The sequence below is a fragment of the Glossina fuscipes genome, unplaced genomic scaffold (genome assembly GCF_014805625.2).
Source record: "Glossina fuscipes isolate IAEA_lab_2018 unplaced genomic scaffold, Yale_Gfus_2 2, whole genome shotgun sequence".
Classification (NCBI taxonomy): domain Eukaryota; kingdom Metazoa; phylum Arthropoda; class Insecta; order Diptera; family Glossinidae; genus Glossina; species Glossina fuscipes.
Window position 1 is genome coordinate 20,173,511 of NW_023998416.1, and position 20,884 is coordinate 20,194,394.

At 36.6% G+C, this 20,884-nt stretch overlaps 1 protein-coding gene across 4 annotated transcripts; it reads right to left on the reverse strand.

The window, feature by feature from the left end:
* Positions 1 to 313: 313 nt before the first annotated feature.
* LOC119633096 (protein bark beetle) lies at positions 314 to 16,509 on the reverse strand. 4 transcript variants are annotated; one of them, XM_038026321.1, is made up of 13 exons: positions 16,099 to 16,509; positions 12,367 to 13,060; positions 9,935 to 10,101; positions 3,608 to 9,870; positions 3,325 to 3,536; positions 2,902 to 3,257; positions 2,706 to 2,831; positions 2,570 to 2,593; positions 2,414 to 2,511; positions 2,115 to 2,358; positions 1,925 to 2,051; positions 1,644 to 1,865; positions 314 to 1,553 (listed from the first exon to the last, which is right to left on the reverse strand). In XM_038026321.1, exons 2-13 carry the CDS (start codon positions 12,844 to 12,846, stop codon positions 477 to 479), a joined length of 9,396 nt encoding a protein of 3,131 aa, XP_037882249.1. In that variant the 5' UTR covers positions 12,847 to 13,060; positions 16,099 to 16,509; the 3' UTR covers positions 314 to 476. The 4 variants fall into 4 exon arrangements, with proteins under 4 accessions (XP_037882249.1, XP_037882246.1, XP_037882247.1 ...); XM_038026318.1 differs by having other exon boundaries at positions 16,095 to 16,509; XM_038026319.1 differs by lacking the exon at positions 16,099 to 16,509 and adding an exon at positions 13,256 to 14,299.
* Between the last annotated feature and the right edge of the window lie 4,375 nt (positions 16,510 to 20,884).

Consider the following 20,884-nt stretch of genomic DNA (forward strand, 5'->3'; position numbering starts at 1 on the left):
TTCACACCTAAGCAATAGCGATCGGGAAGAGAAAGGGATAGAGAAGAAGAGATAAGGTTCAAATTGCTTTTTATTTACTTTAGTTAAACATTATTTACAATAAAGTTTACATACAAACTTATACGATAATTTATATATATACAATCTTAGGTTAATTGGCTAAAAGCTATAATTTCATAAATTAATTAAAAACAAAAAAACTTACAAAACTAAAATGGATGGAATTGTTTAGCTAATAATACTACAATCTCGATGAAATTGAAACCCAAATTAAAAAAAAAAAAAAAATTAAATTCTACAACAAAACAAAGAATGAAAAAACAAAGAAGTGGCAAAGTGATTGCAAGGACTTGACATAATCTCATTGATGAAGAGACTTCACAACTAATCGTTCGTTTGCCCATGTGTGCAGTCAAACACACGTACAAAAAAGAGATCATCGCTTCAAAATGAAATATCATTGTTCTGACAACCTGTTACATGGAAGTCTCTAAGGGTTGACTATGGCATCGCCCATTCGCGTCTATGGGTTGGGTATTATCCAAATCAAGATCAGTCTCTAACAAAACTTCTGAACGTGATCGTTGATGATAAGTAGATTGACGTTCAGAAGGTTTTAAGGCGGTAACAGTGTCGCCGCCTTCACTATTTTCATACACCGTTTTCGGTCTTCTACTAAATATAGAAGAAGATATTTGTGCTTCTAACTGAGCTGCGTTGCTCTGCGACAGATTGGAGGGACGGCCGGATAGACGGTTAGCCGTCACGGCAGTTAAATATGAGTCGGGTCGTCGGATATCTACACTTTGTAAACTTTTATTGGGTTGACTACGCAATTCGGCAAAAGAACTAAAATTTAAATTATCAATTTTTTGTTCGTAAGTCAAACTCTCCGCATGAGAATCATTGCTTAGAAAAGACGGTCTTTTTACCGTCGAAGATGGGGGAAGAAATGTTGTCGTAGCCTTATCCTGTCCTAAAGAGTCAGGTGTTACATTACGTTTCAGTTGGGTTAGGAAGGCTAAGCTGTCGTTGGTTTCGTGACGTAAAGGCAATGTACTAGCATTGCCATAATAATCGGAACCACTGCTCTCTTCGACATCAGTTTGATGTATAATTGGCGTGTCCTCAGCTATACTGGTGCTCACTGAATTATTGCGAGTACCTGAGTAAGTGGAATTATCTCTGAAGCCTTCATTGCGATAAGACAATTCAAATTCATTAGGACGATGCTCAGACCAGGCAGCAACAGCTGCCCTCCCACGACTAGCGCTCGCTCTGGAAGCTGAACCAATTGTAGCTATTCGTTGAGGAGTAGCCGATGTTGTAGATGCAGTCTTAGTACTAGTGACATATTCATTCATATTAGTTAACTTTTGAGGTGAATAGTATTCGTTTTTCTCTGATGGTTTTCGATGATTTTCATACGGTTCAAAACTCGCCTCGGAACTTAAAACACTTTTATCAATAGATTCAAAAGATCCATCAGTTCCCATAATATTATAATCTTGGGTCATAGCTTTCGTTAGCGTGCCCGTAGAGCTGGAAACATGCTAAAAGTGTTTTAAAAGGAGGATCAAAAAAATTTAAATGAAGGAATCGAGAAACAGAAAAAAATTAAAGAAAGTAAAATAAACTCATACAAAATTTCGCCTCCTTAGTGAACCTTGAGCATCAATGCTATTTAAACTGCGCAGACTCTGTCGTATACTGTTGCGTCGTTGCAAACGTTGTACATGACGATGCTTTGATTTGGCATACCAGCAAACGGCTACTAATACTAGGAGGACGACAGCCAAAATAAATGCCGATATAATGCTTACGGCAAAGATATCAGCACGCCACGATAAAGGATCAATAACAACCTGAGAGAAACGATTTTGATATCAACGAATTTAAGAAGATTTGCTAATCAGCGTCTTACTTTGGGATCTATTTCGCATATAAAACCCATTTCATTGTCACAATTTTCCACTAATATTTCAGCATAGGCAAAACTGGTACACCGATCTATGTAATTGAAATCTTGAATCCAAACTTTTTCCGGATATCTAAGGACGCATAAATGTCACAATAAAATCTTTAATTTAATTTCTTGGGAATTTTCTTCTTGCCTCATATGAGCCATTTGGGTTTGTAAATACGCCCACAACGTAGAACTGTCGGTTCTTATAAAGGGCATAGATGAGTTTTCCGATCTGCAAAAGCTTTTAGCTTCGAGGAAATTCATAGGCACTCCCATATAAATGAAACAGGTGTCGTGTACTAAACTCCAACCTGGCGGGCATTTACCGTCCAATATGGACTGGTTATTCATTTGAAATGGAACTGCCTGAACCTCAAGCAATAAAGGATCGTCTGAAATAATGAAAACAGTAAGTTTTATAAACTTCTGACATCAATCATAGCTTACCTGATTTGTCTTTAATGCGCGACTGTACCGAAATACTGTTATTATAACTCCAGTAATTATGACGGGCATCTATCCTCGAACGCCATAACTCGATGGTACTGTAAAATTATTTTATTGGAATTAATTAAAAGGAAATCAATTTATATGACAGTTTACCTGTTTCTATAGTCAAAGCTCAAGCTACATATTGTAGGGAAAGGCATGCAAGAGATTTGGTTATTGGAAAGAAAGGTAAAGAAAGTTAAAAGCAAAGGAAACAGAAGTGAACTTTAATTTATTTACGAATATTTACATGGAACTGTTAACGGTGATAATTTCATAATCATTCTCTGGATTTTCAAAGATATTATCCACATATTGCTGTCCTGCGGTCCCAGCAACTATTGTAGCGCGTCCCAACCAACTGGTAGCTACATTACTAGAGAAGAGTGAAATGAGTTTTTTAGATTATTTTTAGTTGACATTTTGAACGTGAGACCACCTCTCACCCATAAAATCCATTATGTACCGTACTCTGATAGATAGGTAACCGTACTTTTTCAAATCCGGAAATTTCCATAATACGGCCTCCCGTATTGCTGTGGACATAGTTGTAGCTAAAATTTGATACCACTTGTCGTAGGCGTATAACGTCTTCGTAGCCCGCTTCATTTTGGGCAAAGTAATTTCGGTATATTTCTACCTCTTGGTAAGGAGAAGATTGTCTTCCCTCTAGGAACATAGCAGGACGATTATGATTTCTGAAAATCAGATTGTGGTGTATGAAGCCCCGCAGCGAGGTAGCCGAACCGCGAGAATCAGCTCGCAATTTTAAACCGCCTTGGTTATTCGTTACCAAATTGTTCTGCAAAAGATTTCATATTTCGTGTGTTTGTGAAAATTTCGGTATTAAAGCAAATGAAAACATTTACCATAAAATAAAATGAATGCATGTTTTGTACGTCGATGTTTAAAGCTGAGCTACAAGTGGAGAAATTACCGTACAATTGCTTGCAATTGTCTTCTATGCGATTTGAGGTTAAAGTCAAAGTCGGCGTTACTTCACCAGCCGAGGCGTACATGAAAGCACCCTTAACAGCTCCGCTGATATGTGTATAGGAAATGTTATGCAAAGAGTCGCGATCTATAATTAGTAAAAATTTGTAAAAATTCATTTCTTTTAATTAACATTGCATGGAAAATAGATCGTCTTACATTGCCCAATTGTCGATATTGGTACCGTAACCACTTCGGCGATAAACCCATGATATTCAGGAGCGCCACTGGCAGTTAGGTGAACACTTAAGGATGGCCCTTGTGTTTTAAAGAATAACTTCTGGTTGGCAGTATCCGATTCAATTTGTCCCAAGAAAGTTGATGACACGTTATAAACATCACCATCGTAAAGTCTTATAGCGTCCATACGTCCATATAATTTGGTATGATTGAATAGATTGGATTGTAATAAACGAAAACCTATTGGTTTTGCTCGGAAAGCAGCCGTGAAAACTTTGACACAATTTATTGGATTATTTGCATATTTATAGTAAACAAGAACTCTTTCTTCTACTATTATATTCTTTTGTGGATCGCAGATGTCAATCAGAGAGAATAGTTGATAGGGTATATCTAAATTTTTCAATGGCGTGAAACTAGATTCGTCACTTTCGCGCCCTTCACCCGTTAAAGAGAGTACACTAATGCCAGTGCCTAAAGTTCGGGTTATATTCAAGTAGTTCAAGCTAATCACACCATTGGGAGCTATGAAATTTACACCATGATTCGCTGAGTTAGTAATAATGGCAGCCAAAATTGAAGGGGTCTTGTAAATCGCTTGTAAGGCGGCCGATTTTTGGTTGTGTAAAATGCCAGCGTCTTCGATCTTCACGAACTCTAATCGGCTCTCTTTATTCTTTTGTACCCCGTGAGTGTGGATATCATGATAACGGTGCTCGTATTGATTGGCTTCAAATTCGGAATTGGCAAATCGCACGCCTCCCCAATAGACTTCATCTTCGGGTGTACCAGAACAACTGACAAATACAAACATGTCATCCCAAGAACATTCATGGCGATGACCGTACACTTGACCATTTAGACGTTCTTCACATTCCGATAAGCGGGTCTCGTCGCCTCTACACTCCAACGGTTGTACCCAAGTCCATATTCGAGACAAAGAATTTGTATGAAATTCTACACGGCGATCATGGGCGTAATAAACATTTAGAGGATCATAACCTAGTTCACGGCAAACTACTTGCGCATTACGTTCAGTGAAACGATTATCGCAGATGGGAATCCATTGTAGAGTAGTGTGATTAAAATATTCTAAAAAGCCTTGATTAACTTCATGCAACGGATTCACGATAGAACTGCAATTTTGACTACTCGTACATAAGCGTATGAAATCATAAGTTTGAATATCACTGAAATTTTGTATCGAACGTTTATTGATAACGGAATATTGCTCATGAGTAGCATTTTTGTGTGCTCTCATGATAATCGGAGATTCCCGATAACCAATCGCATTCAGTGTGCCTAAAACAAGCAATCCTATGCTTGCTTTAAACTCCATTTGCACGCCATGTTGTATGGTCAAAGTGGCCTCGGGCATAACCGTTATATCGTTTTCTATGATATAAGGCTTAGGCCGTTTTCTTAAAACTAAATCTTTAAAGACCCGTCCTCCCCTCCAGGATCTTATATCCATAGGTTGTGTGTTTTCGCTTAACAAAGAAATACTAGCATCAAAACTCTCTTCTATGAGAAAAGGCTGATACACAACGTCCGCATGATCATTCCAATTGTCAAAATCAAATATCTTCGATTCGATCTGCTGCGCATCCGTTGTTCCCCACCAGTTTTCCGTAGCATAACAGAAATTATTCAAATTTGCAGACTTTAGACCTGCCACCAGATTGTATTTGAACAAATTTTGACTAATCAAGTTACGATAAAGTTTAACATTTTGTATGCCATCGATTCGAATCACAGCCGTTGGTGATCGATTTGGGGCAGCTAATTTACGAGCACTAATTAAATGCGGTATATGGGGAAGCGAATCATAATTATTATTATTTTTCAAAGTATTAAATTCTATTAGAGCCTGCACTTCGCCTAAACGTTCGCTTAGACTATCCGCTTTAAATTCCATTAGAAATTTCGCATTGTTTTGCTCGAAGCGATTATAATTGAATTTAATTCTCTTTTCCATGCCGCTCACGGATATTAGGCTGCGCGGACTTTGATTGCTAATAAAGTCGTTAGCGGTTATATTGAATTCAGCGTAATGACCGCTGACGTCGATTTGAAAATCTCGATTACGTTGCCAGGTGCTGTTCCCGAAATGAATACTATGGGTAAAATTTTCATTGTATTGCCAGACGTAAGGAAGGGCTACCTGGAAGCCGCCATATCGGTTATCCTCCACCGTAGTATCTTGCAGGACATAATGAAACAAATTATTCGATGATCTTAGGTCTTTCGAAATGTGCCTTACGCCATAACCATTTTGAGTAATGATGGAACTGTTAACGTGTAAAGTGATTTCAGATAGGTTGCTGCTAGTAACATCCCAAAAGGGGGACTTAATGAGAATCGCTTCCATGCGATTGCCGCTTATTTCACTATTTACAATTTTCATGGATTCATTGGCTTTGCGTAGATAATATTCCGCATTATCGCCTCGATAACGATTGTAATAGTAAGCAGTAATACCTCTAAGATTTTTCTGTATTTTTGTCGAGCGTATATGCAGAGAAGGAACGGGACCACGTATTACTCTGTTGCGCAGATTTTGCACCGGAGCCGTAACCGTAGTTAACATAAGTACACTACCTCCCAAGGCATTAGAACCGCTTTCATATTGTATTATAATCCCATAGCTGCTACTGGTCGCAGGAAAAGCATTAAGATCTCTCTTAACATCCCACGCTTCCATTCTTTGATTTTCAACTGGAGAATTCCAAATCAATAAACTTTCACTTGAGTGAATTGCTATTGGGTTCAGTAACTGTATGCCCAACACATAGCCTGCCGGACAGCGTATGTGAACTTTTCTATTAATATTTTCGCCCACCACAGCATCGGTTCTAATGTATTTACTTTCCCACGTCCCCAATTGAATATTGCCGCTATCCTGTGGCAACGTGTAGGGTTCATAATTACTTTCGAATGGATTGAAATCGACCGCCATTTTAAACCAACCACCCATTTCCCATTGATCAATGGCCGGCACGACAGGATCGTGAGTTATCCCACTTTCTCCATTGTTTTTGATAATGCTGCCTTGAATTTTGAAGTCCAATTGTTTCAAACTAATGCCACTGCCACGATTGCCTACAAATTCTGAGTTTTTAATGTTATTTATCGATTTGCCACCATAAATGTCAGCGTATATTGCCCCGAGGCCATCGTCCAGATTATCGACAATGCGTACATTTTCCAAGTTATGACGAGCAAAATCCATCTGCAAGGCTGGCTTAAAAGAGTTGGTAGTATAGTCAAACAATCCCGCTTTCTCTATAGTAACATATTGCAAGTCAGCTCGCTCTGCTAACATGCTAAATCGTATTCCAGCCCAAGCGCCTTGGTAACAACGTATACCCACATCATTGTTGTGAGTGCATGAATTTTCAAAGTCTCCTTTCAGTAAATGCTCGGCTTTGCATTTCGTTATGTCGCGATCGTGGTCTGTGCAACGAACGTTTGATACAATTACATCCTCTGTGGTGCCCATTGAAGGTATTTGAGAGCGCATTAAGCGCCAATCTTTTGGATTAAGAGTGTAGCCCAAGTGATGGCACACTAAGGCAGCGTTCACTTCCGTCCAACCGTAATCGCAAACAGTGCCCCATCGGCCGTTTAAAAACAATTGCAAACGACCTTCATAAGGCCCTGCCCCGCCTAACAATCTAACTGGAATTTTAGGTGGCCCATTTTCAACAACTGACACCGATTCAGTCTCCATATCGAGCACCTCGATATCGATATTTTCATGATTTGTTGAAGAGTCCACATCCATAGCTATAATCGTTTTCCGCTTAAGTGTCAAGAGTATGTCATCAGGTCGTCTGCCACGTGCTTCCAATTTTCCGGCAACCATCATACCGACACTTGGCTCAAACTGTAAAGTTACGCCTGGTTGTAAAATCAGTTTTCCACCCGGCCTTATATTAATATCTTTATTTACTGTATAAGTTCCAACGGGAATCATTTCTTGGCCATCTACTTCACCACCTATATAAGCAGAGCCTTCGGTGTAAAAGCGAGGTACAAACGTGGATATTGATATAACAGTGGTAGAACCCGGATTTGAATTGTGTAATAGATAAGGAATATATTCGATTTTTGCCAAATTATAACGATCGTTACGATGAAACAGACGACCATAAATTTTGGTTTCGTCAGTGTATCCCAACCAGTTATAGGTGGCATTTATTGATTGACTTTGATCACTTAATTGGGAACCGATTTCATAAGTCGAATCCAGATTGTGTAATATATTGCGGTAAATATCAACGTTACTGGAAGAGACCACTACCGCAGCAGCTATCCGACAACGAGGATTAAGTCGGCCGGCACCATCATTGCCTTCACTTCCTTCGACGACGGGACCAAAAAATTCAGTAATTTTATTATCCCGAATAAAATTACGGGTGAACAGTAAAGATTGTAAGTCTCGACGGCTGTAGGGAGAAAGACCAAGTGACACCACGTGCACGCCACGATTTCTAATAAAATAATTACTTTGTAGCAATAAACGCACTGGCATAAAATTGAACTCTGACTGAATGAAGTCGTTACGTATGTATATGCAGCCGTAAAATCCGTAATGAAAATGATTGAATTCAATACGTCCCTGCAGATTTAAAGCAGGACTCAGGTAAATAGAATTTTGCTGACTATACTCGAACACGTTGTGTCCAACTTGTAAGTGAAGGTTAGGCTCGCTAACAATTTCGGTGAGCGGTCGCCAACAGCTTTCGATGCGAATATCATTATCAAACGAGTTATTGAAAGAATTACCCGTTATATTAACCCATATAGGACCACAAAAATTACCGTGCAATATTCCTATTTCCACATTTGAACTGAGGTAAGAGTATTCAACGACAGTGGTCTGATTAAATGGAATGTATTCTTTACGATTCGGGTCGCTCGTTTCATTTAACCATATAGCTACACCGTAGTCTTTGTTGAAGTTAAAAAAACTACGGGATATGTTACGATTTCCTCCGGTATAAGTTATATTTATGCCCGATCCACGATTGTAACTTATATTACTTTCGGTGATATTAACATCGCCTACTCCGCTAGTGACATGAAGACCAGCTACATGCTGGTTACCCGAAACTGAAGAGCTATGTACATGCAGTCTAGATCTTAAACTATCTACAGCTATACCACGTCCAGCGTTGTCTTCTACAGTGGAGTCCTCGATTAGGAAATCATAAGCGCTGTGTTCACCTGAAGTGATTCGGAGAAACCCCACGATTTCCTCGCGCATTTCAGCCTTGATTCTGATAAAGAGTTTTTCCCGTGTACTGGTTACGCTTTGAGGCCTGGTATAATTCCGTGCCAGCCAAGTGAACAATAAATGATCATTTGCCGATGCTCCATCGTAAATTTCCACCAAAGCTGTTTCGTTTGTTTGCAGTACAAATTGTTCTAGTTGGACGGTGAGCAAATAACCAGGTTTCGTGAAAAAATATTTACCGCATTCTTTAGCGGATCCCGCATAATATTTTTGTGTAAAAGACATAGAAATCGGATACGTTTGACCCGACGTAGTGGGTAGAGTACAAAACTCGTAAATTGATGAACGATCGGTCCGTTCCTCCGCCCTTAAATCGTGGGTCACATATTTAATACCATCTCCGGCGTTGTCAATGATATTGCAGCCGCTGAGCTTAACATAACCCTGACTCGAATTGACAAATACTCCGATGCCATTGCTCTTCCGCACCGTCACATTTTGCAATAAAAATCCACTAAAGGGCTTAGTGACATTAAAGCCGGTATAAGCTGAATGGCTAATCTGCACATGATGGGTAATCGGGGGTATGCCAATGGTTTCTAAAGCCGCTTGAATGGCTTGATTTTCACCATTGCCGGCTCGTATTATATCCACGTATTTGAGTGTAGATTTCGATTTAGTCAAGTACAAAATATTATCCTTTGCCAGTGAATGGATTGTCGGTGAATTTTCAAAATACAAACCACGCCAATGTAACAATGGTGCAGCGTGCACAGCTAAACATTGTATGCCAATATCTCTATGATAATCACAAACTCCAGATCCTAGTTGACGTGTAGACCACTGACAGTTCAAAAGGGATTTTTCAGAACCTTCACAGTTCGGATGTTCATAGAGCAAACGCGCTTCGTGGCCAGCAGATCTCTCTACCCAATTCCAGAAACGGCCGCCTAAGAAACCTAGTTGCCGACAAGCTACGTTATAGTCAGCCGCCGTCCAACTACCAAAAATATAAAAGTTATGAGTTAATTAATTAACACACTTTCGAATAAACATGTCCTTACTTTCTAGAATTGGTGCAAACCGCCCTCCAGTTGCCCTTATGGAAAATTTGTAATCTGCCTTTTATGGGAGTTGGTCCATCCACCAGACGCACGCCGCGTTCTTCTTGATCTGGCAATTCCTCGTTGTGACCTTGAGCAGTTAAAGTAATGCGTTGCGTTGGTAAGCCCTGTGTTCAATGAAACGAATTGATTATTTAATTTGAGTAAATTGCTGCAGAAGCGTTAATGAATTGAATTTGCTTACGACTCAAACTCATCAATTAACCTATTTTAACCTAATGCCCTCAAAATGTCTCAAATTATGTAAACTTGTACGTCTTCAATGAATGAGGGGTTCGCTTATTAGTCATCTTCATAGAGAATGCTTTCTCTCTCGTACTATATGGAAGTTCGTTTGAAACGAGACATATTTGATGAGATTTCTTAAAAGATCTTTTGATCTTTACTTTGGTGCTATAATTAACGATAATCATGCAAGTTTATGTCGCTTTTTTTTCTTTATCGTTTAGCGTGCTTGCTTATTACTGTACAATGTCCAGACCATAAAGTTATGCATTGTAACTGAACAATTACATGCACATCGACAAGCAATGACCGGCTGCTTCCGCAGAATTGTTGCGTTTCACTTCAGAGGCCAGTCGATGTTAGTCATTATGTGTATTCATTTGTGGTCGTTGCAAGCATTTGTTTACAGGAAAACAAGATTCGAAACATAAGACTACCATTAGCATATACGATTACAGCAAAATTCTTATTTTATTCGCATACATAACCGAGAAAGGGATGGCTTGTTAGCTTTCTTGTTCGATCAACTCTCACGGTAGCAAATAATTATGGAATTGTTTCTTTTATATTAATAGAATACATATAAGCGATTAATGTATGTCCGCATGTTTAAATGGAAAATTTGTATTCATATATGGGAAGATAGTGCGTAGAAGTTAAAAGACCTTTTATATGTGATATTAACAGCGTATTAACTTTACCTACCTTTTATTACGTTCAAGTCAAATGTTCATTTCCCTATGACTTCCACTTCACAACCGGTATTCTCTTCCGGACACATGTAGCGGATATTTTCCAAGTGAGAGATCATTTAAAGAAAATAATAGCTTCACCTGTGCATTTTTAATCTCAGTTTATATTAAGGTCCCAGGTTAATAGATGCCTGCGAAGTTATTATATTTCATTCTTAGAATTTTCAATCAAGTTTCATAACGATCATTGACGAGCTGTTTTTATTATTAAGATTATACGAAAAGTTTTTTGCCTTTGCTCGATAGCATATGAGGTGAATATTAATGCGTAATATTGCGCGCCTTAAGCGCTATCACTTCTCCAATTTTAAATGGGTATTATGCTGTAGCATCAGCCCGGTGACACGGGTCATGATGTTATGTCACCTCAAGGCGAGGCCTTGACAACCTAAAAAAGATTTTGATCTGAAACTTGCTGCCAACGATACCTAGAAGTACCTTATCGAGGTCACTACAAAAGCTCGCCTACATATAATTAAATATTTCGCATCTAGTTTCAGACGGTAAGTGCTTGAGTGACCGGCTAACAGGTCCAAAGTTAATAAGCTGTTACGCAGTTTTGATAAAATATTGCTAGTTCTAGTAGTTAATGTGGTTGGCGACAAATAAACACAAACGCCTTAAGGCGAATATAAATTTCTTGCCGAATATATATAACGTTATTGCATTTAATGAATGGCAAAGTCCTCTCAAGGCGGACATTTTTCTTTCTTAGCCTTTAAAGATTATTCTGCTTTGTTTAACAATATTGTGATATCAAATAACTGTCAAGCAGTTAACAAGCACGAATATGAAGTCGGCATACATGGATTCAATTTCCAGTACGATAGACCGTACCTTAATAAGGCTTAGTGTATTGTCATAGTTATAGGAGGTACTCCTCCCACGCTGCAAACATTTCCTATCTCTCTGCCCCCAATTCTTTCTGACAATCACCCTGTTGCAGATATAGGTGACATCCCTTGTGAGCGATGCGTATACAAAATATAAGAAAAACAGATGATCTTAAATTTAATGTAGGGTACGCAGTCTCTCATAAATGATTTGATGCCAATAGCTTTATTAAGCAAAACCATTGTAGTTTTATTACCTTTTCGATTTTTTTTCTAATTGTCTCTCAGTTTTCGATTGCGTTAAGTGGTATTACTTGACAGATAAATAAAGTTGAATAGCAGGTGAGCTGAGTTTCTTTAACCTGTGTTCATGTAAATATGTTTATGCCTTCACATATATTACACACATTACTAGATGAAAGAAACAATGAATCATTGCTTGTAAAGTGATATCTGGGTACGAAAAATTGTGTCATTCACAATGCATATCTACACACACTTGGACATATACATATACATGTACATAGTTAAGATTCACAAAAATACTAAAAATAATGCTTACCACCGCCTGAAGTACACCGCGTACCGTTATGCCAACATTTGGAGCGAATTCAATTGTTACACCCGGTTCTATTGTCAGTTTGGCACCCTTTTGTATAATTATGTGTTCATTAACCCGATAAGGACTTTCACTGTAACGTAATATACGGTCGCTGGTTATACTTCCACCTTCCAACAGGGTGCCCGAATGCGACGACAATAACGATGTTGATGGTGATGATGACGTTGATGATGATGATAATGGCGTTGTTTGTGGCAGTAGTGGGCGGTGTGGATCGTTATGAGTTGAAATCGTTGCTGTCGTCGTTGCTGCCGCCAGCATATTGGCATGAAAATCTGGGTCGATATTATTTAAACTGTCAGAGTAGTCAACGGATTCATATAATTTGTTGTTGTTATAAGATTTCGCATTTCCGTAAATGCATCTTAAGGCGAATATAAGGATAAGGAATCGTTGCTTAAGTAGACATTTAGGCGTCATGTCGTTATAGAAGAACACTTTTGGTTATTTTTGCACGTGAAAATATTTCTTTATTTTCTAAAATTTTTCTTAAATTTCTACTCAATTAAACATAGTTGTAAAAGTAAAGCACTTATTGAAGGCATCGGTGTTGTAATAATTTTTAAATTCATTTTTATACATAAATTTTTTTATTTTTGGTTTCTTTTTTCAGTTGTATGTCGTCACTTATCAGCTGGATAAAGTTATCAACAAAAATTAACAAATAAACACGGTAGTGGAAAGTCTTACACACACACACACACACACACACACACACACACGCGCACATCCATTTAACAATGGAAACTTGTTTTTTTTTATATCACTTAAAAAAAGTGAAAAATGCTTTTTCCTTTTTTTTTTTTTTCTTATAAAGCACACTTTGTACCTTTTATAAGACTAGAAACTCGTCGCCTGTACGCAAACAACCGTTAGATACAACTGAGACTAACACTCGCTAGAGAACTTTATGGTTGCATTATTTCCTTGGCTTCGTCAAGACGTGTGTTTGTAGTTGTATACTGTTATGACGATAACAAGACATAAAAGCGATAATATGTAGAGAAGTACAAAAAACCACGCACGACGACGTTTGTTTAGCAATACGACAACAACAATAAGGGCAATCAATATTAACTAACTAACATGAATGAACTTCAGAAAGTTTCGCTTCTTATTTAAAGCAAGAAAAGAATATTTCCGTTGTCGCTTTTACTCTATGGGCCCTAAAAGGGTTTAAAATTCGTTGTTGTGTTGTGTTAACAGTTAACTCGTATGTATTAGATGAGTTTAGATATTTTGTATGTTTGCTGCAATGGTAAAAATGTTTTCGGAATATTAATGAGCTGAAGGAGAGCGATTTTTAAAAATTCACTAACACTTTGAGAGAAGAAAAGAGATTATGGTAATGGCTCTGAGTTTGACCTATTTTTCTGAATACCTGTAAATTTGATTTAAGTGTAACGCTGAGCTTGTTCATTGCTTTCGATAGTTTGTTATTGCGTTAGGGTTATGTGTCCTACAGAATTTTCAACGAAGACAATGCAATGCCGTTAAAGGCCAAAGTGTTTTCACTTCAGAATTAGATCTGAAGCAAATGGCCAATATCCGAAAGGGAAAGAATTGCAGGAGATGCCTCAATAAAAGGTCTAGAGAGAGTGAGAGAGAGAGAGAGCAAGAGAGGAAGGTGCATATCTGAAAAAAAAACAACCACTAATCCCTAATTTTGGCAGTTGATACTGGGATCAAGCGTAATATTTCAGTTCTTCGTTCCGAGCTTTGCACAATCTCGTTTCATTTTCGAAGCTTTTTTACTCTTTTTTTACAATTGAAAGAAAGCGATGAATAGCTGCTAAAACACACCATTGTTTTTCTAAAGTTTATGAATTTTAAATTTTGTAAACTAAGCAAAAATAAATGAAAGCATTGTAGTGGATCATGTTCTACTATTAAATACCCTGCACCACTCCGTTTAATGCAATTATTCATAGAACTTTTCAAAATAAGGCGTTATATGGGAAGTGATCGAGAAAGCGGACCGCTCCCGATAGCGTTCTTCCTTGGGCTAAGACATGCCTTTGTACCAAATTTGATCAAACTATCTCAAAAATTGCGCCCTGTACGTTGAAAACAAGAAATCAGGAAGGGAGGGAAACACATACATACATTCTTTTAATGTTCTGTATATTATTTACTCTAAACGTTGTAATGTTAAGTAATCTTGGTATCCTAATCGAAATCGTGAAGATCATTGATCGTGAAATAAGCGTTGAATGAGCAAGGCGGGACCTTTTTTAATCGAAGACAAGCGCTGAGTTCTTTTCTTTTTTTTTTTTTTTTTTTTGATTTTTAAAGATGATTATCAATAAAGATGCTTCAATTTTTAAACAGGATGCCTGAGGTTTTCGCAAAGTCGTACAATTGTTACTATTATTTAACGCATAGAGAATAAATGCTTGCACTAAATTAAGATGAGCATTAGAAATCAAGGCTATTATCGTTTTAAACAAAAAAAAAAAGTTTTCATTTATTCGCTATAAATTCGTTTTAAATGATTCTCAATCAAGGTTAACTTTTTAATGAAATCACTAATCACACTGACATTTAACGAGAAAACAACGGAACACCCATGAGTCACCCATCATCTTTGAGGCGGTATCAATTTAAACACACATTTCAACTTAAGAACGTTCGGCATTAGCTTGAGCAATTGAAAATGCATGCTTTACTTCGCCACGTAATTATAAATACACTGTCATTACTTATTTGGAGCGTACAAGCAGATAATCATAAGATCAAGATCAATTTATTACGCCGACGACATATAGTGCAACATGTTATTGTTGTTACTACAGGCAGGTACATAATCAGCCATATACATTCACATATACATATATATATATATATATGTATAGATATATATATGAAATTGCAACAGCGTGACAGCATCATAAGGCGGCCGCAAAAAATAAAAACAATCGAAACAAAGCGGCTGTTGTTTAACGTTTATTATTATGTGCAGGCAAGCATTTAAATTCTCTTACTCTAGAGCATATACTCGCTTGGGTTATTGGCCACAAAATTAAGCTTAACTCATACGCATAAACACGCACACACACACACACACACAGGCAAACACGCACATGCTCACGGTAAGATAACATTAAGCTAATCATTGAAAAAATACAACATCTCACGGTTGAGAGAATAACACCGAAATCAATTTAAAAATGAAACAACAGCAAAAACAACAATAAAATGAGCGCAAATTGTTCTGTTTGTGCAACAAAGCGTTATATTTAAAATAAAATAACAAAAAACTAAATAAATAAATCAAGTTTTTATTACAAAATTTATTTATTTATTTTTTTTTTTTTTATTATTCACAAATTATTTTTATAATTATTATCTTATTTTATTATTATTATCGTTCTTTAGAATATTATTTTTGTATGGTTCTCTTATGTTTTTAGATAACTCTTTTGCCATTGCTCTGTATTCACGGAGCCATACTACTAGCATAGCATTATACTTAAGTATTTTTTTTTTCTTTTTTTATTTTTTTATTGTATGTGGTTGGCTGGTGTTGTTGGTGTAGTCTCCTCTCGAACTATGGCTCTTTCAGTCACCATCGTCGTCAAACAGCCATACAGCCTGACTAGACTCAATTGCATTAAAGTTATAACTTGGCATTTACCACTAACACTAATGCATGCCTTTATTCTCACCTACTCATACTACTCAGGCACATTCACTTTGTTAAGCTTACATATTTCAATATTTATTGCGTTTATTCCTTTGCTTTAGAGAGGAATCGTTTCTTACTTTTTCGTTTTCTATCAATTTTAAGGAAATTTTCTTCAATATTTTTTATATTTTTGTTAATAATTTGCAAGAATTTTATATGAAAATCGTAGATTTCGGTTTTTTCATTCTACGCTTTATGAAATTTAGGCGCGGTCAACGTTAGTTTACTTGTCACCATTTATAAATTAACACAGATACACAAATACACATGCACATGCGGGCATACAAAGGCATTAAAACTGATCGTTTAACCGTAGCACCAAATAATGTATAAATCAACAGGTTACCGTTCCGTTAGTGAGACCAACCGCACGAGCTTAAAGTCGTTAAATTTCTGAGTAAAGCTATACACGTTGGTTGCGAAGAGACCGTCCGCCACCAACCAATATATAACTAACTATTCACACACTAACTAACTAACCAACTACCAAACCAACCAGTTATTTAAAATGAAAATCTCTCTCTTGACTTCTTATCTGTTTGCAACCTGGAGAGCTTTTCATTATTTAACTTCAGTTGCTTTTTAGCTTTTCTTTGAAATTCTTTTTAACGTGATTTTCTGTTTATTTATCTTTTCTTCATATATTTCATTTAACATTTTGCTATGAGTAGCTTTTTTGACAAGTATTTTCTCGATGACAGATGATTACACTTTTGCTCTAACAATCAGAAAAGCTGCGTTTAATTAACTTTAAATGGTTAACAGTTACTTCTTTACGATTTACGCGAGCTAAACAAATTATTCGATAGTTATTCTTTTATTTCATTCACTTGATAATATATTTTTGGCAAAGCGCTTTAAAACTAAATCCTTTTTATACCCATTAACGAAGGGATGAGGTGTTCATATTATCAACATATTGCAACGCCCACAAGCAAGTATCAGAGACCTCACAAAGCTTATATATTCTCAATTAGCATCAAATCCTAAATTGATTGACGTACGTCCGTTTGTCTCTCTGTAATGTCGTAAACTGAGAATGCCTCTGAATGTTTTTCAAAGGGAACGAAAAATTGTTTTTTTGGCTGATTGCTCACTCATAAATTATAGCGTATTCTATGGCGACGCTTTAGCATTTGCGTAAAAAGATGGGCGCGCCTAGTCACCATTATAGTGTATCAAAGTTTAATTTTCTTAATAACTTTATAACGCGTAGAAGGAAACTTCGAAAGCCCCATAAATTTTACGAAGTCTTGACCAGATCCAATTAGGAATGCACCAAAACAAGTCCGTCTGTGCGTCTGTCCATTTGTACGTCTGCCCAGTTGCTTTTCCAAATTTGCAACAGAATTTGAAATTGAGCAAAAATTTTCGGAGGAGACGCCTACAACGCCCGCATGAATCTACGACAAAAACTTTTATTTTGAAAGTAGAAGAAATCAACTGCGCCTTGTTGTTTGACTTCTTTTGTCTTTTTTTGTGGTAAACGGTGATGGGTATAATGGATTTGGCCACGAATTTAATTTTCTCACTTGTTTTTTTTATGACCAATTACTCAGGGTATGTCCCCTACTTATATAACACAACAAGGGTTAGACAGAAACAAGAAAAGGGAAGGATAGGCGGTAGCGGTTGCGTAGTGGACGTGTCATAGCTTCACCGACGGAGCACTCACTATATTATAGCCACGACAAAAGTAATATAAAATCTTTCAAAGTTTTTGACTATCAAGAGTGGAGTCGCCGAGTGTGTTAGCGACGAGAAATTTGACCCTAAATATTTTTTCGTCGGCTCTCCTACCCTTAGTTTTATTCTTTTTCTTTGTATGACTGGTTACTTAGAGTATGTCCCCATGAATGTAGTATAACACGGTGGGTGTCAAAAAGGAATGCACAGAGGGAAAGTTGAAAATAAAACCGGGTAGAAATTGAAAATAAAACCGCGACTATGGCATCGAATTTTTCTTAGATGAAAATATTTGCTGCTACAATTGCTCCTACATTTGCTGCAAAAGAATAAAATATGTCCTTCCTGCTCTTCCAATGACCAAGACAAGCCCTGTGCAAATTAATGCAAGTCTGAAAAGTAATGCCACTTACTAAAGCTCCCCACTTACCATTATGCTATTATATTTTCTTATATTCCATGATGTACGGAAATAGAACGCGTTTTCTAAAGATGCGCACTTCAATCTCTTGAGCATGGTCGATTTATAATCATTTCCTTATCAAAATATCAAATTATTATTTATATTTATAATTATTAAAGTATTGTTTACCATAAGTTTCAAAGATGTAAGAAAAGCTTACTACAGAATTTTATTCGTCCAACTAACATACCTACAGTTTTCTTACTTGCAAAAGTCTGTGAACTTCGTTAACTTTTTTTGTTATGGATTCAAAAAGCCGGGTCTTCGGTTCCAAAGACATGAGCTTTTACTAATTTTACAAAACCTATTTAATCCTTTGTCCGACTAGGTGTCCACATTATAGGTGAAAAAGCATTAAGAGTGCATGAAGGTTTAATGCTATCCTGTGAGCTTCGCTTTTTCCACGATTCCTTTTTTTTTTTTACTGTCTTAGATGATTACTTAAGTATTAAAGAAGATTTCAATTGAGGTCGAATTTTTATTCAATTACAAAAAGTGGATTTTCTGAGCCAAGCAGCTATTTGGAGCAATTTGCAAACGGCGGTGTTTAAAGTTCAATCGCTTTTCTGTTGCGAAAATAAATCTTTTTCAAAAATAATGCAGCAGCTTTCGTAACGAGAGCCATTTTTTTTATAGCAACTCCTTGACTTCACTCGCTCATAGTGCAGGATTATTGTGATTTCACACTAATCTTTTTCAGATTGTCTAGAGTTTTATTTAAAACGTCCATTCTTATAACACCAAGTACTAGTTGAAGGCAAGAAGAGTCTTTAGAAACGGATCCTAATGAACGTAACTCTACCATCTGGAAATAAACAAGTAAGGAATCAATATTTTCATAAAATCCTATATAAGTTACTAAACACCGAATGAAAGGAGCTAAGGCAGTGCTTTAAGAAAAAAGGGTTCTCTTTGGGAATATGCACAGTTCTTATTAAATTTTGTTCTATTTCTATGCAATCAATAAGCGAAAAAAACTTTCATGTATTTTGGGATTATCTGTGTCATATGAATTTTTTTTTTGTTTCAATTGCTCACATACATTTTCCCCAGTATAAATACTTAATTGTATATTTTCACATTTTTTAAATGGCGTTATATATTTCAGCAGCTTATATAGCGAGATCCGTTTGCAACAAATTCTGTGCAACAAGTTTTGTTTCGGTGCCCTAGTGTAGTGGAGCAGTATTTTCGACATACTTCAGTCTCTAAATATTGAAGAGGTAAAATGTTGTTTAGGCAAGAAAAAAATTTTTTGAATATCCTTAAAGAAAATATATTGACAGAAATTGTCAAAACTAATTTCCAAAATTTCGTTTTGGAACTGTTAAAGTTAATATTGTGCAAGTATCGTATACCGAACCACCAAATAACAACTTCTTCTTCTTCACAAAAAAGAAACACACAAACACACAAACGGAATGACTTTTCGAACAACCCAATAAGTTTAAACTGCATTGTAAAATGAAAGAAAATCTTTCGTGTATTTTTATATGTTTTTTGAAGCTTGCAGTTGTTCAAATGACGAAATTGGGACTATTTATTTGTCCCTGGCTGTATTTAATAAACGCGATAGAGAGACTTGTTTGATATTCAATATAGTCTTATGCGTTTTTTTAATTAAATAAATTAAAAATTTACTCAAATTACCGGGACGAGCATAAGTTAAGTTAAGTCAAACCGGAAAGCTTATCATGGCTGCAGGACTCTTTTGAAGAACAAATTTACTTTCTTAAAAACAACAAAATGAATATCAAATTACAAATGTCTTCGAGACTCAATATTTAACAGGAATATTTGCTAACTACTCGAAAGACAGAAACACAAACGGGAATATAGCACTCATGTGTCTCATAGTATTTCAAATATATTTCATAATGAGACACTACTCGTATAATTTCCCGAGTGAAAAACCGAAAATAAACACATTTTAAAAGAAAGGAAAAAATTGTTAAATCAAGACCAAATCTGTTGAGTTTTAAGTGAAAGTCTAAAGGAAAAGAAAAACGTATGGACTTTTCGATAACTGTGTGGCGATCAATAGATCAATTCGCGCGGATTTTGAATGAGGTGAAGTTTTAAATGCAGTAAGCGGACAACCATAGATATAGCCGGTTGTGGTTACTGAATGTAGAAATAACTCCCTACGAGCTTTCTAAGCAATGGTTTCACTGCCCTGAGATTATTGTCCAGAATTTTGTTCTGTGTATGTAGTTCCCGTTGTTATCAGGTCTTTAAATCGTCGATAAAATCGTAATAAAAGTTAAAAAATAATTGAATTCATGTTTAATAGCAGTCATTACTCACATGCGTCGCTTTTCTTAAGGCAGCAGATAGTCAACTGGCTAAAGTTCTTGTGGAACTTTGCGGTGAACATTGTTCGTTCATTAAAACGTGTGATAAGTGATCTCGATGGTTTAAATGTTAACACTTTCGATGTGAAAGGTATAAACCGTCTAGAAGTACTGAACAAATTCATAGGTTCGCTATGCACTAGATGAGGACAATACACAAATGGGACTAGTGATGCCTAAATACTAAAATATGTCAGCTTATCGTAGTAAAGTTACTGCAGTATTATCACTGCTTATTTTATTATCCATTACTTTATTCTAATTAAA